The sequence below is a fragment of the Nyctibius grandis genome, chromosome 1, assembly GCF_013368605.1.
Source record: "Nyctibius grandis isolate bNycGra1 chromosome 1, bNycGra1.pri, whole genome shotgun sequence".
Taxonomy (NCBI): domain Eukaryota; kingdom Metazoa; phylum Chordata; class Aves; order Nyctibiiformes; family Nyctibiidae; genus Nyctibius; species Nyctibius grandis.
Window position 1 is genome coordinate 71232783 of NC_090658.1, and position 25005 is coordinate 71257787.

The 25005-nt window shown below is 39.2% G+C and overlaps 1 protein-coding gene across 1 annotated transcript in view; it reads right to left on the minus strand.

Annotated features, from left to right (window-relative positions):
* NKAIN2 (sodium/potassium transporting ATPase interacting 2) overlaps nucleotides 1–24717 on the minus strand; it is a 75690-nt gene extending 50973 nt beyond the window's left edge. The window contains exon 1 of the mRNA XM_068407412.1: nucleotides 24550–24717. Within this exon, the coding sequence (XP_068263513.1) occupies nucleotides 24550–24717 (168 nt within the window). The remainder of the gene's footprint in view (nucleotides 1–24549) is intronic.
* Between the last annotated feature and the right edge of the window lie 288 nt (nucleotides 24718–25005).

The following is a 25005-nucleotide window of genomic DNA, read 5'->3' on the forward strand; positions in this document are numbered from 1 at the left end:
GGTGGAAATGTAATAAATCTTCAAGTTTAAATTTGGAAATGAGCCCAGGTTTTGGGGAGTTAAATTCTGGTAGCACTTACTTTTAAAAGTATAATTCTATCAGGAAAAAAATCAGTCTGGGAAGTGTATTCTAGATCTTTGTTAATTTTTCTTTGGCCTTTAGCCAGATGTTGTTAATTGAAGCTCTAAGTACTATTTCACTTACTTTGATACCCACAGAGAGTTAAATGGTCTTTGTTTAACAACAAATACTCTCAGCCTTTTTTTGCCTTGCTATTTAAAGACAAAATTAGTACAATATTTCTGGGATCTTTACTGAAAATCCTAAGTGAGAACTGAAAATAAGCTAGAAAAATATAACTAACTCAATTTACTAATTTGCCTCTTTCTGTTATAGGCTACACAGGAGCAATAGTGCCAGGAACACTCGTTATTCTGAAAGACTTTAAAAAAACTACTAAATAAAAAAAGGGAATTTAAATAATTTTCTCCCCATTTTAATTACTTAATGGAAAAAAGAGCAACAAAGAATCACAGTACTCTTCCTTACATCTAATGTAATTGTATATTCTATTTAGGATAAAAATATACACAAACATTTTAATTAATAATACAGTGATTTGGAACTATTCTACGTCTTTTCCAAATTAATGAAATGTCGAAATGTGGTCAAACATAACTGTGCAACGATGCTCTACTAATTTCCTTTTCTGCTGAAGAAGCAGCAGCACAATTCCTGAGTTCACGACAATGCTGAGTTAGGTGAGGTAGCTGATGAACGTAACTGCATGCAGGGAGGAGGGAGTCTTGACCTATTGTTTAGCAATACAGTTACTGTTGTTGCATCCCAGTATCAAATGTATATCAAAGCCCTGAAAGAAGTTCATGTTCTGAGAGGTAGGTAGTGTTACAGCTCTGAAGCTGATGAAAGGTTGAATGTTTTCTCACATAAATGAGGTGAAGATTTGACTGCACATGTGTTAGGCAGCTCTTGTGTCATTGTTTTGTTCTGCTAAATTTGCAATAGGAGGAAAGGGAAGAGAAAGTGGCATGAAAAGATTTGGGTGGTGTTAAGAGTAAGTAAGAGTAAGTAAGAGTGGTGGAAAGAACAATCTCCCATTTCACTGCCAGCACTTGGCCTCTCCTTTTCCTGTTTCTTTTTCCTGCCATCTAGGGCTAACTGCCTGTTGTCTCCAGCGAAGCCATGCTGCCTCCATGTCATTCGATGGGGTGGCTTTATGGGCTGCCCAGAAAAGATGTTACAAAGGGAGTTCAGAGAGTTAATAGTAAACAAGTTGTGAAGCCACAATGTGTCATTTGCAAGACTTTCTGATGCTGCTAAAAGTTATCTATTTTATGCTCTGCAAACAATGTTTCTTCTGTTGAGAGGAAGGGCAAAGGATTATGTTGATTGCATTGAATCATTTGCTCAACAGTTTTGCCCACAAGCCAACAAAGGAAGGAAAAAGCAGAGGGATAATATTAAAATGAAAGCATATATCTGCACTGAGAATCAATACAGCCACACAAGCAAGGGTTTCTAAAAGAGATGTAGAATATATTCACAAAATCAGTTTTCTACTGCTATATCTTAAGCCATTTTCATGAGCAGATTTCAGATGTCTTATTTTTAAATATAACAGCATGAACACCTATGCTTTTGCTGGTAAAGTTATACAGCTGGGGGCAGGAAAATGAACTTGTTCTAAAGATATTCATAAAGGCATTGCATGAATTTTCAAATCCTTATTTTCCATTTATATTTCCATGAAGATCCAACATTTTCCTTTCTCCTATTCCGGACACATGCACATCCTTAGAATCACATTACATATATATATATACATTATTTGTTTGCCAGACTTTTCAAATCGCGTTTGACACAAATCCATGTGAATCTGATATGAGCAACAGTTAAAACATATCAGGGCTTAAAACAAGCCAGCTTTCTGATACATTGACTTACAGAAGATACATGTCAGTCCAGCCTCATTTACTTGAGTTACTTTCTGGTAGCTTAATTTGAATAGCTTTTTTAGGCCTAGAGAGAGAAAGAATGGGGGAAAAAAAGATTGGGTGATAGCACACATAAACAGAGATGCTAACTTGTCAAATGCTAGACCTGGTAAGGTGTCCCTGGTGAGTCCACAGCACTCTGGTAAGAAAGTAGAGCAGTTGCTCCGGCATTTTCACAGAGCTACTGTTGGGATTTTCCTTTCCTGCCTCTTCCTGTGAAGGCATTTGACATATGGTTCTAGTGCTGCTCAATTACACATCTCTCTTCCACCTCACTTAGCATTTTTCATTTATTTGTTATTTCCCATTTTTAACTAGAATTATGCTTTATTCATCCTTCCGAATAGCCTTATGTCATTAATTTTTATCAGGGAACGGAAAAAATCTATTATTTGTGAGGAGAGAAAGTTTAATCAGTACAGAACCTGGCTGAGAATGAGATATAAGCGTTTCTCATTTTAAATGGGCTGATTGGTCACCAACATAGTTTTTCCCAAGTGCTGAAAATGTGTTTAAAACTATGCCGTTTGATTAACTTGTAAAGTCTGAGAGTAGCTAGCAAATTCAATTATGGATTCAAATTATGTTACTAAATTGGTCTAATTTTTAAAAGTGATGAATGAAGTGCATTAAAAGAAAGGGATAATAAAGGTCTAAAGAGGAATCGGCAAGGACTCTATTAATTAAAACTTGATGAACATATGCATATCTTTGTTGCGTGAATGAGTGTGCAGCTACAAATACTTGGTGTGCATCAAAAATCCAGCTGTACCTAATGTATATATTACACCAGATTTAATTTCCTACATATTTGAAATTCATTGAAATACATGTTTATGATGGCAAAAGATATTAGAAACCTGTTCCTAATATTGCAACAAACAATAAGTGTATTAACCATGTTAGGATGCAGTGCCTTTCCTGGACGACAGAAAGCTGCTTAAAAACTTACTGAATGCCTGTGCAAGATATAATGATGCCTGGCTTCTTTTGGTTGGGTCAAAGACCAAGGTGAGGAAGGGATCCGCGGAAATTGCTCTGCAAGGTGCAGTGATAAAGTTGCTTTCTAAGAATCCCCTAGCTGTAAAGGAGAGCATGGGGCACAGAGTTGCAAGTGCTGTACCCATAGACCAGCTCTCAGAGGCACCCATAGCATCAACAGTGATTCAACGGGGGTCACATCAGACCCTGCCACAACCCAGGAGCAGGAAGAGAGAAGGTGATTTAGAGCTGCAGAGTCACTGCATGGACTCTTGACTCTTAATCCTCTGCTTAACTTTCATCACTTGGGTTCAGGCTGTACGTATATTCCTGCCCCCTGTGTTGGTGAGGTTTTATTGCCATCTCCCTTTTTTCTGAGGGTCGGAAGTACCTGCTCCAAGTCAGTTGTTTGAAATGAACACTTTTTCTGAGGTGCATTTTCACACACCCCTTGTACGTGAGACCTCAGTCTCTGTTCACAGGTCCTTTCCTGCACTGAGAAAGAGCATACACTTGTCTTGCACACAAACCACGTCCCAAATCTATATCTGCATTTTCAGTACATCTCTGTTTTAAGCAGAATGAACTTCTAAGAGCTGAACAGCCCTCTGGAGTATCTATCTTTCTATCTTTCTCCAATAACTACAAACTTAGCATGTTTGTTTGGCAGACTAGATCAGGACCTACATATTAGCCCTTTTCATCCAGGCTTCTTTTTTCTACAGAAGCTTATTCTCATCAATTGCTAAAAAGCTGGCACACTTTCCTGCAGCTGGTGAAGAAAAGCACCTGCTTGCATGCCTGTGAAGCACAAAGCTAACTCCTTGGGGACGGCCCTTTTCCGACAGACGTAGAGTGCAGCTTCTGCAAACACTCAATTACATTTTCAAGATGAAAGATTAGAATTTCAAAGGTTGTCATGAGCAGACCTCTAAATGTTTAAATTTCAAGTATATTCAGAAAATAATTTCTTTTTAGTTTTAAAGGATTTGTAAGAAATAAGAAAAAGTGGGATGCTTTGAGTCCCTTGTGGGTGAAATGTAAATGATGGCACAGGGCGAGGAGATACGATGTTATCTGTGAGGTGGGTCTTTCACATGATGGAGGCTGGAGACTAAGGGAGGGACACAAATTAACAAAGCAAAACAAATAGTCCTTGTCAAAACCAAGTAGAGACAGCTTGTGTTGTACAGGTCAAATGTTACTCTAGCCAAATATTTCACAATTCTTAATACAACCTTTGACTGATAAGACTGTCATATAACAAACAGGACAGTTGGTGGCCTGTGAAAGGATGCTGCCTCCTGTTAAAAGAGTCCTTGATTCACCCAGTTTAAAAGCAGGAGCTTTCCCCATAGTTGTTTAGGCATCCCTGCTTCCTGCTTCAGAGACTCCATCTCCTGGAAACAGCCTGTCAGGTCCCATCTGGTTTTTTTTGGAAGCTGCCAGCCTCCTGAGAGAGGGTCCTCCATTCCCTTCTCCTGTCTGATGCTGGAAAACCAAAGGGGAATAACCTCTGCAATCTGCCAGAAATTGGTTTTCTGAAAGCAAGGACTCTGCTTCACGGAGCTGCAATCTACCATACTTAGAGGAAAATTAGATTTTTAAGTACAGTGCTCTCTTCTGCTGTCTGCTTCAATCCTCCATCTTTGCCTGTGCTCCTTCTCCTCATGATGCGGCTTGTGGGAACTTAAGCTTAAATAACTCATTAACAAGCAAAATCCAGAACACAAAATTTCTTATTACAGAAGGTATTGCGAAGGGAACGAAATGTTGGCAAAGTAACTTTCAGAGACTCCTTGCCATTGCAATAGTAGTAAAACTTTGCGTGAGCACTAAGCAGCCTATTGCTGGTATAATTAACAACTGTTATATTTGTCACTACCTCAAAAACAATTAGCAGGTGCCCTAGTTGATATGACAGATTCATTAATCATTGGAAGTTTTCCTTCAAATTGATTTATCAGTCAAATAATTGTGCCCTCGCTATTGCTTTACAGAGGGCAATAATTTTACGCTGTGAATTATAAACGTAGGTAAAGTGACAACCTGTGCCCCAAAGGACTTAGTGTCTGGATAACACAAGACAAACATACATACACAGTAAATACACCATGAGGTAAAAACTGAGAAGAAGAAGGATTTGCCATGAGAACAAGGCCACAGAGAGTTTCAAAGACGAGTCTGGAACAGAGAAAAGTTGCTAATTGGGGAGGAGCTGTTAGAAAATAAAGTATAAGCTGCACAACTAGGAAAAAGGTTAGGGTGATCGTAATCAGAGTCATTTACATAAATTCAAATGTTTGAAAAGCTTTAAGGCAAACCAGAAGGCTTCAGGGTGATTCAGCAAACATCAAAAAAGAGGGTGCAAGAAAAACAGCACCATTTGGCAGGAAGAGCAAGGAAGACAAGACAAGGTCTGTAGAAATAAAGTTGTAAGTATAAACCAGTTTTAGAAGTGCAAAACTGGGCTCTTGGGAAATGATAAAAGGAGAAAGAGTCCATACAATTTAATGAGACAGAGCATCCACAGTGAGTAGAGGAAGAAAGAAAAGTGACCTAGTGTGCTGCATGGAAAAATTTCAGAGGTGAGAAGGAGGGCACGATCAACAGATTAAATAACACAGGATAGATCGGTTTTCTTGTGTTTTTTGTTTGGGATTATTTGGTTTTGTTTTTTTTTCCCCTCCCACAAAATTAAGCAATTTGGTACTTTCTTAAAGGATGGCCTATTCTCAAGCAAAAACTGTTTCTCATGTGTCATTTTTCAGACCACAGTACAATATTACCCAGTTAATTCATTATGGGAACTGAGTTACCTTATGGCTTCTTCTGAAACATTGTTTATTGGCAGTCTCAGAGATAGGGTTTTGATGTTGATGGACCACTGAGTTATTCTGATGTCTATATAATGTCTATATAACAAAGTCTTTGCTGAATTTCTGCAACTTAGTATCCAGACAGCACAGGCTGGGTCTGAAGCTGAATACAGCCAAACGAGTGACACAAGCCATAATTCTTGACAAGTTCTTTGCATGTCATATTTATGTTCTACAGCACATCATCTGAAGATCACATCTGATCTGACTTCAGTGAGTTCTGCTTCATTCTTTTCTAAGAAATACTGTGACTGTGAGGCAGTCAGCCAAGTTAAACTTTATGAAATCATTATACACACACACACACACATATGTGTATGTATGTTGTATATATGCTGTATATCTTGCTTCCTTCTAAATTTGCTCTTCTCTGCACTGTGCCTCTACCCTGCTACAACAGGGGATCATTTTGTAGGGATACTGAATACTGGATCATAAGTAGGAACAGATGTCAGCTTCAAGAATCTTAGTGACCTCAAACCACTTTTAAGCAGAGCTAAAGGTTCTGTCATGTCCTCTTTCTTTCTAAGGAGTAGAGATGTGAGTGAAACTTGCTACTAAATTTTAGACCAAAAGTACCAAAGGACTGGTCTAAAACTACGTCAGCTTCTGTCAGAAATTCCTAATACTTAACATCTATTTGTATCTTGAGTACTCTTGCACTATTGAAACTCTCTAATATCTCCATGGAAACTTGACAGTTCTCAGAGATGGAGGGAAGATGTTACTATTGCTGGCAATATTTTTAGTCAAGTTGTCTGGGCAGAAGAGGTATTTTTTTGCCTATCCTGAATGTCAATGTCTTTTGAAAGCCTCCATTGCATGAAAATGATGCAAAATTTTGTCAAAAAGTATACTCCCAAGATAGGCAATGTTACTAAAAAGCAAAACAAACTCTGAAACGTTACAATAATTAGTAAACAGTTATTCAAAAGTATCAACAAGCAGATACTATTTATATGGAAAAGCAATTACTACAGGAAAAATGTAGGTCTGTAAATGTAGCACATATTGCTTTCCTATGCTTTTTATGTAATTGGTATCATTATGCTACATAATGACACCAATTATTTAAAAATTAAGCACACAATACTGCATACTTCGTATTTATTATATTCAGATGGAGCTGCTATGTGCAGCACTTCAGGGCCAGACAACCTTTAATGAATTCCACATATGCCTTCAGTATTTTCTCTAGGGTTGTATTTTTTTAATGCTTACTCTTTAAGTGGGGAATCTTAGACATAAAAAATTAAAAAGGTCAATTTTATGATGAAACACATGAGCCTGGATTTTCTAAATGGCACCCTAGACTGTAGAAGCTAATTGCTTTTTGACAGAAGAGCTCTCTTAAGTGCTCACGCTGGAAACAGGTTCATATGAAAAGCAGGATGCATCTCTACTCTGCTTCCAAACCTGCTGGGATTTGTCGAGATGAGTGACGCCGTGAAAAGTAGAAATCACCTGGAGCCTGTCAAGTGAAAGCACAGTTACTACAGTCTTAATCCATCTGTCTGTACGCATCCGCTCCACTTCCAATCACCTGCTTGAGTCACAGGTGTATTATTATGGAGAAGGCATTGAAAAAATCCAGCCCCATGCATGTTCCAAATTGCTTTATGCTCTTCCACGGCAGTCTGTCTGCCTCTGCAGCTTCAGTGTGGTCATTTGTAAGGAAGGAGAGCAAACAAAGGCCCCATATTGCATGAAGTATAGCCAAAGTGCCTTTGTGTGTGGAGACTGGCTGACTGATGCCCAAGTTTATGTTAACAGGTTGCAATTTTGATGAGTGCCATTTATGTTAAATGAGGGTAAAAAACAATCAAACAAATGTACTGTATTCTGGTAACTTGTGTAAAGCTCAATAATGTTCCACATATCTGGAACGCTAAGGTAGCTTTGGTAAACAAACATAGATTTATAGTGTACGACAGCAGTTCTACAAAGACAATCTGGCAGTATACGATACTTAGTTTCTGATTTCACCCTGAATGATATTTGATATTCTAAGTGATCAAATCAAGAGACAACAATTATACATGATAAAATCAAATTACAACAACAACAGCATCAACAATCAAGCAGTAACAACTGTAACAAACAACACTAGTAGTAACTTTTAATTTAGAATAACAAAATGCTAACTGAATAAGGTAATGTTTTCAAATTTCAGTAGGGAAGCCATAGAGAGGAATGTTGAATAGTTTAACAATTCAGACATTTACCATTTCCAGCTGATAGGTCTTTTTCATACCTAACTTAAGTCTTTCAGATATTCTTTGAAAAAAGTTTGAATATGGAAATCACCATTTGAGTCTTTGATGTGTTAATTGTTGTGTATAGAAAAATACTAGATTCTAGGATTTGTATTAATAAAAATCTTCATATGTAATCACAGAGACTCTTACAACCCATTTTGAAAATTATCTGAAGAATGGATTTTTGAAGGTTATTGTAGATAGTGGAAAAGAATGGTAGGTTCTTATACACCTCCCTAAGATATTAAAAACAAAATTAAAAAAAAAGAATTAGCTTTTCAGGTGTGATGATAAATTAACCTCTATGTTCATGTGCACAAACCGTGAGTTAAGACTCTGTAATCTTACAGTGGTTTAGCTTTTGACCCAGTATTTAGAAGACACAAAACATTAAGCTAGTGTGTATTAGATGCTAAAGGTTCTGATATGCAACTATATGCTTTTAGATCCTACTGTATTTTTAGAGGCTCAAATCACTGCTTGTGCTTTTCCAGCTGGCAGTCTCTTTGGGACAGAAAAAACTTCTAACAGTCTTTTGGAAAAGTGCTACTTTTTAATTTCAGTGCAGTTTTATTTAAACATTTGAAGTTAGAGGAAAGCTCCTGAATGCTCTATGCAGCTGTGCATAAGCTAACTCAAAAATGCCACTGAACCACTCTATGAGGCGGTTAATGGTCTAAATGCTTTTCATACTCTCTTCAAAAGTCCCCCCTGAGACTTGTTCAAAGCTTCCTGCGCTGAGCCGAGCTCTCTAAGGAGCTGTGTATCAAACAGAGCCTGTTGCTCTTAAGTGTGCTCGTGCTGAAGAAGGTGCCTTTGCAAAGTTCAGCTCAAAGTTCAGAGGTGGTCTGAGATCGAACTCCCCAGATTAAACAATGATCATGTGCAGGGCGCTAGTTCAGTTCGCTGATGGTAACTGTCCTCTGTGGCTGTCCCTTGTCTGGAAATAGGCGGGATTAACTTTGATATTCTGGAAGTACATCAACTCTTGTTAGCATAAAAATTGAGATTATACATCTCCCACCACCCAAGGTGACTCCCAGTAAGCGTGCATAAGGATAATACCTTCATATTACTTTGTATACAAATCTGTGGATTTTGTTTAGTTTATGGACAATTACATAACGAGGAAACAAAAAACTCACTCCTTTCGCTTGCTCATGTTCTAGATTGTTTTAATTAAAATGAATCAGCAAGCTTAAGGAAGCTGAACAGCTACAGAAAAGGAGTATTTCAGGATAGAGAATACAATGTACTGTGGTGGGATTTTGTTTGTTCTTGATATCTAAAAACCATAGGATTAAATGTCTACTACTTCTGGTAATTTTTAGGGTCTTATAATCACAGTGAACCTCCCATCGGCAGTACTATTTCCAAGATCAAAAAGAGACTGAAAATGCAGCATGTATTTCTTACTTATGTTTTACATGTAACCAGTATCTTCATTTTTAATGACACTAACCTCTTTCAGTCAGTCAGAGCTTCACAACTCATAAAGGTGGAAACATGCAGACAGCATTTGGAAAGGACCTGCTACTTTAGAAAATGACAATTTGTTTAGTTCATGAAGTTTACGTTCCTGTAAAATCTTCTGCATTGTTATATTCTGATCGTTGCAGCAGGAAGCAATAATCACGGCAAGAAAGAGCTAACAGCTGTGGGAAAAATCCTTTTCTTACGACACACAGTGATTTTAGAAACATCTTTACAAACACAAAGTCACTGAAACCTAAAATACAGGTTCAGACAGAGCACAAAACAATGATTTAGGAGATTAATGCTTTTGAAGATGAAATCAATTCATGTAGTTTGTAACAGAAAATGTTTGCAAGAGTCCACTGCAATCTTTGAAATGTATCTGCGTTATGTATTTTGTACAGTTGGTGAAATTTCTGCAGACATCTCTAACGGAGAATCAGGAGGCTGCCACCTGAAAATGAGGCAAGCACCACCAGCAGATACAGCAAATGCCAGGTGTCTATTTAGCAATGCCAGCTCGCGCTAGACTCACACATTAAAAATACCTTCCCCCGCTTCTCCCGTTTGTATCTAAATCTTCAGGAAACTAAATCACTTCCTAAAAGCAGGGATGGAGAAAGCAGTCTATTATTCCCTGACAGACCACAAAGTAATGGCCATATTGACAATCTGTTTTGTACAGGCAGGCTGCAGAAGCAGTAAATCCTGTTAACCTGGGCAAAGTCAAATGAAGGCATTTAGAAAACAGAACAGCTATTTCATGCAGTGGTGAAAGAAGACCATATCAAAGAAAGGTTAAATGGATGCACAGTTACAACTGGAAAATCCCCCCAAACCTCTCTATCACCTGCTCTTGCCCTTCAGGGTATTAATTATATCCCCCCAGTCTAACTAGCTGACCATTCGAACACTATCTTCTGCTCTGTCAATGCTAATTTTGAAGACAAAAAGTCAATTTCATGCTAACAGGGCTACTATGGAAATGCTTGTTATACTATGGTTTTACTAATACACACTTCCTCTACCTAAAACATATGGCATTTTGTCTGTACAGACCACTCTGGAGGTTTACTGTAATTATGTCATGATGTGCTTATTGTTATGGATTCGGCAGCCTTTCTGCATCTCTACCTGCTTTGTTCAAGAGCAGCTGCTAGCTTCAAGCTGTTGCCTGATTCCAGCGGCAGAAGCTGAATGAAGGAGTGCTTTCTAAGGAAGACAAGTTTTGAAGCAGACATACTGACAATAAACCAATTCACTAGGGAGGCATAACATTGACTGTATAAAAGTCGAGTAATCATTCTATGATAATTTACTGAAACTGGGTGCAATTTGCTTTAAAATAAAAATTCCCTCTGCTGCTGATGTTGGACTTGGAGGCCTTTAACTGATAAAAGTGTGGCATTTGCTTTTATGAAGCAGCTGATCTTTGGAGATTCATTAAACCTCATTATTTCTTCTTATGCATAAGTGACTATTAATACTTACTCACTGAATGAGAGGGATGGGAAGAATGAGTTGTCTGAAGCAAGACTCCACAGTCCTTCTCTTCCACCTACTCTCCCTGCTCCTCATGACTGAATACACTGGACTCAATTACTAAGAAAAACCTTGGTAATCTCTTGGTAAAACGGTGAGTGCTTCAGATGAGACTGCCTGGCATCGCCTTGATTTTTGTGCCTGGTTTTCATTGTGAATCAGCTGTGTGTGGTCAGTCTGCACTCCTCACAGTTTCGGTGGGAGCAAGGAGCACCAGGGATCCAGGTCCTTGTTAGTAGCCGCTTCCCAACAGAGCACTCACAGGAAGCAGGGCTATTGGAGATGGGGAATTGCATCTCAGTCCCAGATTTATTTTCCCTAATCTTCAGGAGAAGAGTATGCAGAAGGGGAAATGGTTAACTAACTAGGAAGAACAATAGGTACAAAAATGTCAGAGATTCCTCTGCTGTGCTCTTGTTACACCCTCCTCGCTGGAAATGGCAGCTATTAATATTTTATTGACTTGAACCTCTGGGGTAGATTCCAGATGTCACTACTTGATCATTGTCTACATGTAAGGAAAAATAAATTTTGTTGTGTCAATGTTGAATTCCCATCTATGGCAACAATCGTTACCAGCAGTCAAATGCTCCTGTGGTTTTGCAGATGCTTTTTTTGCCTCAGGTTGTGACTACACACACATGACCGATCTGTTCGCAGAAAACCTGGACATCAAAAAAATGAAATAAAGCAGAGGAAAAGTCCCAACATTTCATTATTAATTTGTATACATTAAGAAACAGTGATTTCCTTTACCATGTTCGGAAAAGAAAGGAGGTTAAGTTGGCAGACCTCAAGGGTAGAGTTAAAGAATGCTGCCTGCTGGCAAAAAAAAAATCTGCTCTATTCGCTTTGAAAAAATGAATTACTTTATGCCAACCAGTTTCAAGCAGTCGGGTAGTGGAAAACTGATATCTCAATAGTGCTACAGTTTAGGTGAATGGTGCTGCTAAGGAGCACATCTTGAAAGCCCCACAAACACATCAGCGGTGCATGAACGTGCTTTCTACCTGTCCAACCAGTGCTGAAGATAACATCTATTAAAGAAGTGGTGAGGATTGGCTGATATCTACTGAGAATATGTGCAAAGAACAGATTACCTCTGATTTCAAGGGAGAGTAATTTTCTTCAGTTGGATGGAACAATGATGGTTTTCACTAATGAATATTACCTGTCATTTAAAATCTGGGCTTCAGGCGGAAACTTCAGAAAACTTATGACAAAAAGTTGTCTCAGACTCCACTCTCCTTAGAACTGTAGCACTGCAGAAGTCAGAGAGCTAAGAATCCTTAGGAAATGTCTACAGAGGATCTTTATTGCACACATTGTTTTGCATGCTACATAAGCACTAAAAAAATTTTTCCTACAAATAATGAATTTTCCTCCCACATTAATAGGTTACAGTTCATGTTCCTTCCCTGGACTCCAAGCTGTGGGGCCACAGCTTGACAGTAGCTGGAGATCTGGTTAGTGTTGGTATTACTACAGCTCTAGGGAACACAGACTCTAAGTGTGTAATTGCCATCGCATTGTGGATGTACAGAAGTGTATATAGACATAATAGCAGCTGAAGTAACCCAGAGACTGTCTTCTGGCCTAGAGGCCAAATGGCATGGCACAGCTTGTATTCTCACAAATAAGTTCTTTTTGTCCCCAAGAACAAGATGAGCAGATCCAAACTGGCTACCACAAATGCTCCCTGATTTGTGTTACCTCTGCCCCCATGCCCCAACAATGTCTGGGACAGTGATAGCTGGTCTGGGGCAAATGCATGACAGGGACTGTAGCAAAGGTTAAACATTATGGATAATCATGTGGCAGTTTTTAGGATGTGTCCTGTCCAAGTATAAATGTACCAAGAAAGTCCAGAGCTCAAGCAGCCAGCTGAGAAATCTAGCAGAAAATGAGGTACTATGTTAATTATCACCTGCCTACACTTTAAATGAAGTTCATTGACACTGTTATGTTCAGACAAAACATTTCAGGGCTGATGCATTTTCCAAAAGAATCATGTTTCTTCAGAAAATTCCCAGACAGCTATGCTTCTGAGACTTCATGAGAAACTTCAGTCATCAAAAATAATACGAGCAGTTTTCTGACCCCATTTTCTTGGCCTGCCTTGGACACTTATTCCAAGGGTCCTAGGGTACACAGCTGCCACAGAAAGCTAAGTACTTTTTTTTTCCTGGAAGGCAAAAGCCTTGTTATGCTCTCTGTGCTAGAAAATGGGGAAAAAAGTTACAGAACTCATAATGTAATATTGTTTTTATTTTACACACTTTAAAGATATGGGGCATCTAAATGCTTCCTAGATTTCCATTTTCTCTAGACATAGTTAGTATTTTTAGTGGGGAAGTTAGCCCTACCAAAAGCACTCGACTTGTATTATAGAAATTTAGGAATCTATCATTGAGCAGTACCTTCAATACAGGTTCAGTTGCAGTTGCTGACATTGTTTGTCTTTGTTGAATTTAACAGACCAGGTTTTCTGAACCATGGCATTGTGACCAGAATTGTCATGACTAAAGCTGCAAAACAGGTAATTCTACTTTTTCATAGATAATGCTGTGCTTTTATGTGCTCTCTTCATCTTTTGCAGAGGAAGCTGTGCTAACAGCACACAAAAATGAAACATGAAGTATACTACATAAAGTATACTATACAAGTTTTGACACCTATTTGAAAGCCTTAACTGAAAACCAGCCATAGTACTGGCCTTTTCTGCATTTTGTTGGAAAATATGTTATTCTTCATGACCAAGTGAGGAAGTTGGCTGTGTGCTTTATCACTCCCTCTCTTATATTCAAGAAAAAATTACCTTAACTCATGAACTGAGGCCTCTTCCTTCCAGAACTGGAGATTTAGGGGCTGTGGAGCTAAATGGCAAAATAATAGCTGTCACATTTGTATATGCCAGAACAAGGCAGTACTGTAATATCAGCAAGAATACTGAGCATGGTGATACTGAGCTACATGTGTACTGTGGATGTTTTTTTTAATATTTCTAAGGAGCAGCATTCATGTGTTTATTGTACCTTCAGAATCAGCTCAGGAATGGGGTTGGTGAACCTACCACTTGACTATGAGTTTTCAGTACGAAGAGGGATTTCTTTTTGTTTAGTGATATGTTGTAATGGAATACTTACGATTACAGAAGCTTGTGCTATTTATTGTTATTGCTATTCTTCTTAACATTATTCTTACAGCTAGAGCACATGTAATTTGGTTTCTCTACCACACAAATTCACTTGTAGAGAAAGAAAATTGAATGGACTAGGCTCTTTGTCCAGAATATCTTCAAAACATTAAAAACCTGTAGAGGGTCACTAAAACTAGGTAAAAAGACCCCCAATCCAAGGCTTCTGACCTGTGTATAGCTGGAAAGTGTCCATATGCAGCTCTTACGCTATGACAGTGTCATAAAAACGGCAGCAGGATTGTGCTGCTACCAGAACTGAGGAATAATTTAAATCCCAGCTGTGGGAGGAAGCAAGTCAGTAAGCCAGCATCACCAGTCAGCACAGCACCACCAGCAACACATAGCCCCAGGACAGCCATGAGGCACTGAGCCCGGGGAACCATAATCTCATTGCTGTATCATATAACTATCTACCCTACAGGGTCAGCCAGGATCAGAGTCCCCTGCGTGAGGGAATAGATATGAGATGGTCAAAACAAATTCTCAGGAAACTTCTCTCAGGCCTCAAAGTAATGAATCTAATGTTCAGCTCTTGTTTATCACAATTCTGATTGCCCCCCCAAAAAATCACATTTGCTGTTTGCCTTTGCTAGTGCAAGAGGATCTGTGTGAGGCAGAACTGCTTCTTCCAGCCTCAGCTCATGCTGGTGCAGTTGCCTTTCATTCCACCAGGGAAATAAACCCCTTAGAGACAATTCTGTGTGCACTGGTCAAGTAACTCCATTTAAAGCTGACTTCTCTCCACTGAGTTGGAGCAAACTTGTTTTCAGACAATTATCATATAACTTAGCTTTTTATGAGCCCAGTTCATTAAGAAGGGAAGCTTTGAGGGAAACGAATGAGTACAATTCTACTGTAAATCTCCCTGCTCATTAAAAAATGTTTATGCTTTGATGTGTACAATTCAGTTTTCTGCAAGGAGTGGTGAAGAAATGCAGGCAAAATTTGGTAGAAGCAACAACAGTTAATGTGTAGGCATAAAGATATCTCTTTTTATAGTAATCTTTCAAAACACTAATGATATATGCTCTAACATTATTGTCAAACAGAGAAACAGCAATACACTGTGCTCTGAGGCAATGTCAAAGATGCCTGAACCTGATGTTGCTCCTCTGCTAACACGGCACGACAGTGTTATTAAATTAGCACTTTACAATGATTCGTACCCTCTTCCCATTGTGCTGATTTTGCCCAGTCCTGCAGTGAAAAAACAGTCTTTCTAAAGTACCAATCTATATCATTAAGAATCAATTTTCTTTCAATCATTGTGTTGCCCTAGAAAGGAACTCCACCTTAATTAGATAATGTTATTTTTCCCTATTAGGTTCAGAGAGTCAAAACTTGATTACGTGAGCTCTTGTCTCCTTTCTCACGTATAAATATTCTCACCACTATACAAGCACAGGAGGAGGCAGCCTATCTGCAAGGTATGTGCATGAGCAAATGTGTTAGGAAGAGGTGGAGGCTGCTGTCAAAAGGGAGGTGGGGAAACAAAATCAGCAAGGGTAAATCTGAGTGAGGGCTTTTATGTGCAAGATGCGCTTCCTGCACAACTGAAGACCTTTGTGTTGGCTAGAAAGGAAAATGGCATCAGGCTTATTACTGCAAATAGATGTACTATACGTCAGTCTGGTCAGCACAAAGGAACTGAGGACTGGAAAATTAAGAATCCAGTGTTAGTTTACTGCTACATTTGGGGGTCAAATGTTTTTCAAGAGCTTTGGCTTTTTGCATTAGCAGCAAGTAGATCTGATCTTTATCTTCTTTTTTTTTTTTTTTAGCATATCACATTATATGCAGTTTGAGCACAAGAATGGGATATGCTGGGATATTAGCAGGCCTCAAAGCCTACATCAAGTGATGACACTTCCTAAAAGATGAGTATCATCCATCTGAACTCAATGAAAACCTTTAATGCTGTACAAGTTCTTAGATTGTTCCTGGCCCTGAGTCTTCGTAGTTCTGACAAAAGGACCTGACCCTTTACTTTTCAGCATTTCAACAAGGGCAATCCAGGGCCAACTTGTGTTTTGTTCAATTCCACTCATGTATATTTTGGGACCCACAGAAACACCTTTTTGCTTCTTGCCTCATTCCTAATGACATCATTAGTTAGACAGCTTTTATTTTTCATGCATTCCTGTGACTCCCTGCCTTCACTCCTTTGCCCCTTCTCCTATCACACAGTCTGTCCTGATGATACACCCACATGCTTTACACCCACTGCTTGCTTCTTTTACTCCTGCTTTGTCATTTGCTGGTGTCTCTGGAGGAACTGCTATTCTTTTTCTGTGCTCACGTCTCATCAATTTCTTCCCAAATAAAAAAAAAATAAAAGGAAAAAGAGATAGAATGTACTTTTCTTTTCCCTTGCAGAAGGCTCCTTTCCATTTCTTGATGTAAATGCAGGAGTTTTACAAGCTCTCTATTAGCTTAACCTCTGTTGTCCTGCTGATGCCCTCCTGATCTCAAACTCAGGAGCTTCAGAGGAGCATCCTGCCTCTACATGTGCCCTGTCCTCTCCTTGCTTCTGACCAATGCCTCAGTCTAGACTGAGCCCATCTGAAAGCCTACTGCAATGATGATTTTCCACAGCTTGCTTTATCCCTCCATTTCTCTCCTTAGTTTCTTCCAGTGAAATTTAACTACTCCATTCACCTGCAACGCTCTCTGTGGCTTGTCCTACCTGGCTTGTCCCCTCCTGTCAGTATGAGAGTAACCGCTGATGGATCACCAGCTTGTTGTCAGCCACTTAATAGGTTTAAAACTTTCACACACTTTCCTCTTTTACTGCCTTTTAGGAGAATTTTCTACCAGATAATGGAAAGTTTACTCATTATTCTGGTTCATAACCCTTTTTAGGGCTTTTCTATCCTGCCTACAAAAAAGCTGACAATGCTCAAACAGGAGGGGCACTGAAACTGCAAACTAGTATTTTCCTGTCTTTCCCCTCTGTTTTATCTGTACGGGTTGGCTGGCTTGTTTTGTACTTTGAAGGTTAGTTCTTTTGGACAGGAACTGCTACTTTGCTGCAGTTTCATACTGTCCTCAGCACTGTTGGGGACTTTTAAGTGATATACTGTTAGAAACATATTTGAGTGTGTGGATCTAAAGCATAAATAGACAGTCCAGTAAAGAAATTCCTATGAGAGTACAATTACTCACTACTCCCGTCGCGCCACAAGGGCATGAGACTATTTAATGCCACCCGTGTTATGCTAAAATTAAGGATTTTAAGAGTACCCTATTCTAATTATTAATCCTTAAGAGAAGTAGGGAACATTAATGCTATTCTACTGTTCTAAGTGCTTAAATACATACATGGACCATCTTTCTGTAATATTTGATTACCTTGCAATGTTTAATGGAATTATCCTGGCAACAATCTTTCTGATATATTTAAGAACCATTGTTTGTATAGTACAGACAATAATTAGCATGAATTAAGCACCCTGCCAAAGGTCATACTGTAAGTCTGCAACAGAGTAGATATTTTGAAGCTGGCATCCTAACTGCATAGCTGTATTATTGCATCTTAATAACATAGTTATGCTTCATGATGTTTTAAATCAATCTGACAGCATCAGAACTTGAAAGGTATTATGCATGACACAGACTTTACAGAATCCCGAATAGCATACATTTACCGTAACTAGTACGGATAGATAATTACATATTACAAATTTTAAAGCATAAAATAATAATTTTAATGATTGCATGAAGCATATATTCAAGTATAAATACAGGAAGAAAGAAAAAGGAATTATGACTAATATACTGCACATAAAAGTCAGTGGACAGGATCACCATGAAAATGGTCAATACTTTTATGTAACAGTTTACTTATGGTTTTATTTATTTGGTATGTAAGTTACCATCAATAATGTAGATACACTATATAAGAAATGCTTTTCCCCCACTCGTTTTACTGGAATAATATTACACAGTTCATCTTTTCGAGGGCTATATAACTAAAAACCAAATTGGCTAAGGTGATGCCTTCACATTAGTCTTATTCCCATAACTTGGGCACTTAGTTCCACTAAAATCAATAGACTTGTGAGTGTGTAAGTGAGGAGTAAAAGACAAGCATAATAAATACTTTTAATCCTGTGTTGGCAAATAGATATGTAATTCTGTCACACTTATCTCCAAGGCTGATCTTTTATTTGCATATTTTCAGAGTTTTGATCTACAAATGGATTTTAATTTGTCGACTTTTACAAGAACAGCCTTGTGGGAGTGGGAGCAGGTCATGCATAATCAAAGAGTAAAACACAGGCAGAAGGAAGATGTAGAGAATCTGAGCTCCATTTCTGTATGAAATGCAATTACCATTATTATAATTTCCTTGTACCACACAAAGCCCTTACTATACTGGGTGCCATTCACACTTAGAGGCTTTTTGAGAGATCCAAGAGATCTCTATCTATGCAAATGGTACAGTGAACAGAATAAACAGAACATGAAAAATTCAGGCATGCTTTCCTCTCCACAGCACTTGGGAAGAGGCACAGAGAGATGAAATGACTTTCCCAAGGACATTGTGGTAGACCTGGAACAGAACCCACTGACCTGAACCACAGCTCAGGGCCTGAACTGAAAAGATTTCCATCTTCTGTTATAAGACAAGAGTTCAATAAAAAGTGCAAATGAAGAAAATTTTACGTAGGATCCTTAGCTAGTATTAGATATTGACGGGTGTGGGTGCCTGTGAAACTGCAAGCTTGTGGCCCTTTTTAAGCTACGTGACAAAAAGCTGAGATGCATATACTATTTATACACAGAGCCAACGACCACCTTAAGCACTGACATTACATGCCAAGGCTAGCAGGGATGTGTACCCTGCACTGTGTCCCTCCCAGGCACTGCCCTCCCCATGGTGAAGTGGCAGCTATACCTCCTATCATTTAGGGGTGGGTGGGAACTTTCATTCAGCCTCCACTCTGTGAATATTATACAGAATGCAACTCAACTTTCATAAACCAGTAACAAATCACATCTCCATTACTACCACTGACCTCGTTCTTTACCTGGAACAATTCTCTCCAGAGATCAGTAATTTAAGTATATCTATCCCTGATAACCCAGTAGTCCTGAAAATGAAATAGCTTCTCTGATGTAAACAGCAAGAATCAATAACCATTAAGCACATAAGGACACTTTAATGTATGAAACATATGGGTATCCAAGTCATACCATCACCAGACCAGTTCTTTTTGGCAACATGTAGGCACCAAGGACAGGAAGAGTTGTGGTACTTGCAGAGCACATTAGATGGTCCAGGTGCTTAAGAGGTCATCGCTCTGTAAATGGGACTTCCCTTGGAGAGAAGAGTCGAGTGGAGAATTTCACCCAATATGCGAGCACAGGCTGCACTGAGGGTTAGCTTTGTGCAACAAAACAAATGAATTAGCTGTGTCCAAAACCATATATTTTTTCTCCATGTATCAGCACAGCATTAAATAAATTACTGAAGCTAAGTAATTAAATTAATGAAGCTAAGATCTCTCCTTTACAGATTCAGCTATGATATTCACCAAGAAGTGGGGAGGGCAAGAAAGGAGGAAGTTGTTCTATAGGAATACCTTCCACACATGTTTTCCCAGACCCCAGGGTTTCACAAAAAGCAGAACAAGTCACGCCCTTAGCAGCTGTGTCCAGTTCCATACAGCTGCATGCTGCAAGTGGTTCCCCCAAAATATGTTTATTTTGCAGCACTGCAGGCTGCAAAGCTGCACTTAAGAATAAAATAGATTTCCCCTCCCTTGCATTCTCCTTCTTTACTCTGAACCCCTCTCTCTTTTTAACTTGCTGGAAGAAGGTGGTAAGATGTAGAGATAAAATGATTGCAATGTGGCTCAGTCTTGAACCAAATGGGAGGTATTGGTATGGAGCACAGAGTAAAAACTGACAAGCATGGTGTGTGGCACTGAGATTTTGGTGATGTACCACTTCAGAGAGGCAACTGCCACAATAATTGAGTGAAAAGTCAGTGGAAGTTTTTCAGAATAGATTTTCATAAACATGAAAAAAAATCAGACAGCTGCTGAGCAAGAAGTAATGTGCTGACATGGGAATGGCTACAAGACAGACATAAATGTGCATTATATGGTCTTTTTTTTAATATCTGTGATACAAGGATTGATTTACTGATAGGATCTACAGAAGCTGTAGTCTTCCACCAGCATCACCCAATGCACTGTCATGGGACAAAAGAGCGGTTGTGGCTGCTTTGCAGCCCCTATTATCACTGTGGGTTATTCCAGCCCTGCTTTGAATACATAAATGCTAAATACCAAAATTGGGATACTTCATGTTTTATCAGAGCATTTTCTTGCACACATTAGTTCTCAAATAAGTTTTCCCCGTTTTGAAGATTTTCTAAACCATGAGTATTCAGCAGCTCAAACTACAGAGACCACCAAACTGAATTTTCTGTTACTTCTTCAGTGTGAGCTAAAATAGAATTTTGTCCAGTTGTTTGTTTATCCTGAGCAAAATCCACTCCTCAGGAGAAGCTGGCAAAATATCTGTGCATCATCACATCTGCGTCTCTTTAGTCTCTAAGGCTAGTATCACACAATGAACACCACCACTCTGCACACTGGAGACTCTCCTGACCTTTGGGATCATTTAACCTTCCGGTTGCTTCAATTACTACTTTGTTTAAACAGTAGGAGAAATGAAAATTCTCCAAAATTTCACTCTTAAAAAACTAAAATCTGTGTTGACTTGCACAAAATTAGCAGCAGCATTCGTACGGTTCACAATCTGGTGCTGTTTGCTTCTAGGACACGTTGCTCTGGGGAGAGAAAGTCTCTTGGAGACTATGAGCATTCTGCATCTACTCAGCAGAGTATCTGTCTGCAATCCTTGAAATATTCCACAGCCCACCTTGAGACTTACTTTTTAGAAAGTATAAACCATGGAGGTTTTATAGCTTTTATCTTAGCTGTCATATTCTTTCCACTAAGTAATCCACAGCAAATATCACATCTATGTGAAGCCTAACCTTCTGTAGCTGGATTCCTTGTGAGCTTACTGGTAAGCTGTACAAAATACACTCAGTATAATGTTTTCAAAGACTAATATAAGTGGTCCTCAGTGAAGATGAATGTCTTTGTAACTTTTTATCTGTAGGCAGTAGAAAACGTCCTTAAAAACATGCTGCAATACCACCAGTCTGTGAAAAAGCCAAGATCAACATTAGCTTGATCATTGTCATGAACATACAGAAATACAAATAGAAAGCAAGTAACCAATTTGTAGGTTGCAATTTATAGTTTTACAGTTAAAGTACAAGATCCACTTAAGTGCCCATAAAAGAAAATTGAAAGGAAAGATTAATTTCTTTCTACTAACTGGGGATAAATCTGATCTAAGGCTTGGGTATGTTGAAAGCTAGTTTGCTGAAAACCAAGCAATGTTTGCTCTTCTAACTTTGTGTTATATGTCACTGAGCAGTAACAGGTAATTCCTGTGATAGTGAATTCATAAGCATTTCTGTTTGAAAAAGAATCCCATGCCCACAAATGGAAATGTGAAAATGATGTAAAGTTGCAAGCACCAGGTTTGGAAAATTGACCCATACTTGTATTGTGTATCTCTTCACCTATGATAATCACATTTTCAGTAACATGAATGGAAATATAAAAACAGCTATAGTTGTCTACAGCTAGTGGATTACCAATGGTTTGTTATTCTGAGCCATTTCCCTGGCTTGCAAAGAATGACCTTGTCTAGAAACACAGCTCTGTTTAGGCACAGACACACAAAAAACCTTGTCACATCAGGAACAGAACTGAGCTTGAACTATATATTCTTTGAGTTTCTTGTTCACCATTCGTTACATACAAAAAAAATAAGGCAGAAAAATAAGCCTGAATATCCCCTTTGGAGGGCTTGAGGGTAGAAAGGCTCTACAGAGGGACCTGGACAGGCTGGATAAATGGGCTGAGGCCAATGGTATGAGGTTCAACAGGGCCAAGTGTCAGGTCCTGCACTTGGGTCACAACAACTCCATGCAACGCTACAGGGTTGGGGAAGAGTGGCTGGAAAGCTGCCTGGTGGAAAAGGACCTGGGGGTGTTGATTGACGGCTAGCTGAATATGAGCCAGCAGTGTGCCCAGAAGGCCAACAGCATCCTGGCTTCTATCAGAAATAGTGTGGCCAGCAGGACTAGGGAAGTGATCATCCCTTTGTACTCAGCACTGGTGAGGCTGCACCTCGAATACTGTGTTCATTTTTGGGCCCTTCACTACAAGAAAGACATAGAGGTGCTGCAGTGCGTCCAAAGAAGGGCAACTAAGCTGGTGAAGGGTCTAGAGCACAGGTCTTCTGAGGAGCTGCTGAGGGAGCTGGGGTTGTTTAGTCTGGAGAAAAGGAGGCTGAAGGGAGACCTTATCGCTCTTTACAGCTACCTGAAAGGAGGTTGTAGCGAGGTAGGTGTCGGTCTCTTCTCCCATGTAACAAGCAATAGGACAAGAGGAAATGGCCTCAAGTTGCGCCAGGGGAGGTTTACATTGGATATTAGGAAAAATTTCTTCACTGAAAGGGTTATCAAGCATTGGAACAGGCTGCCTGGGGAAGTGGTGGAGTCACCATCCCTGGAGGTATTTAAAAGCTGTGTAGACATGGTGCTTAGGGAAATGGTTTAGTGCTGGACTTGGCAGTGCTAGGTTAATTGTTGGACTCAATGATCTTAAGGATCGTTTCCAACCTAAATTATTGTATGATTCTATGATTCTATAAGTTAAGCTGCGTGGTAACAATTACTTGTAAATAAAATTGTAAAGCTACTTTAATCTTATTTACTTATTCACGCTGATTTTTTTTTCTCTTTTCTCTTTGTCTCTTTTGCACCAGCTGTAGCTCATCGAAGTTGCAGGTGTGAACTATCTGGAGAAATGGCTTCTTTTGTCTTCCAGACCTATCTAGTGCCTGCCTTGCTACCTGCTTGGTCAGGGTCCCTTTGCTCTGCTACAATATGGCGAGCTGAGGAGCACGGAGAAGACTTGGGGTGGCTCTACTGAAGGCAGGTATGATGAATCAGCCACCAACCTTTTACATGCAGAGCCCACACAGAGATGTGTTGACACAGAGAAATATCATCCCAAACTCACCTGGTACTTGGCCATTTACAGCTAGACAGATGGAAAAGCTGCTCACTTTTTAGGTAGCTGAGGGCCACATTATATATTATGGACTGTCCAATTGCCTTACATTAACTTCTGGATCTGGCTAACTAGATTTCCTCTCTCTTTTACCAGTATGGTCCCTCTTTGGACAAAACATTGGAATCTCTTGATCAAAAAAATTTGACAGAGGGAGTCACGTACCCAGGTATTGGTCTAAATTTAGATGTATAGTAACGGTTCTATTTGCAGTCATATATATCTCCACCTGGGCATAAACATGTTTGTATCACTAGAGCAAACATAAAAATGCAGATTGCCATTCAACGTAATTAATTCAGGGTTTATGTCATCTTTTCACCTAACTCAGAGACAACATAAGGCATAATTATTAGTACAGGTAAATATCATTGAAAAACCTATCAATTTCCCCCAAAACAAGCTGTTTTCATTCCTTATACATTTTCTGCATTATAACAGTGGATTCTGTGAGGATCCTCCTAAAAGATTTAAGATTTCTGGTTTTGATTTTCATACAAGTACAACATTTTGTTCTTTTGGGAAGAACCTTTCCCATTCACCTCAAGTACATATTGACTAATGGTAAAGACAAATTGATCAGTTTTGAGTCCTGTGAAGTGATCAGTGAATCTATTTTTAGTGTTGAAAATTTCTCCTTCATTTTGGCTTTTCGTTTATATTCAATATGGCTTTCACAGCAATAGCTGTAACTTCTTATTATGTCACAACTTATATCCTACAGTGTAATTTGAATGTCAACTGCTATAAATGATTTGTGGCATGGTCAACGGTCAAAATAGAGGACAGGAAAACGGAGTGTGTCATGTTGGCAGTTCTCACAACAATAAACATGTATGTTGGAGCTTTTCATGTACAGGTGTCTTGAACTAGCTGCAAGACAAGAGAGTTTCATAACAAAACTAAACTTAGAGCCAGGGTTTGTGAATGAATGCCACAATACTCCACTATTATGGTAATGACGTTCTGCAAGAAGAAATCTAGAAAAGGTGGTAGAAGTGAAGCTATCTGTAAACACTTACTGCAAGGATGATCTGAAGAGAACTGTGAGCCACTTCTATGTACTGGTATTCAAGAAAACACCCCGAGACAGTGATATAACGATGATCCTCTGGTGCCCAGTCTGGGGCTGGGGTTACTGAGGTCACGGTGCAGCCCGGCCCATTCTCCATCCACCAAGAACGATGCATTGAGATATTAAAGGTCAGAATGAGATCAGTTTCCTGCAAAAGAACAAGTGAAGAATTAATGCGCTGGGATGGTTCTTCAGTATCAAATGCCTCAGCAAGAGATTTCACAGGATGTATAAAGAAGGAAAGAGCAGGGATAAAACTGCACTGCCACATGAAAGTCAGTGGAGCTTGCCTGCAGCAAGCACAAGTAGCTGTACCTTGGCAGGCAGAATTGCTTTGGAGCAGAAGAATAATACTGCAATGCAGGATCTGTTCCTAGGCATTACAGTAGCCCAGACTATAGCA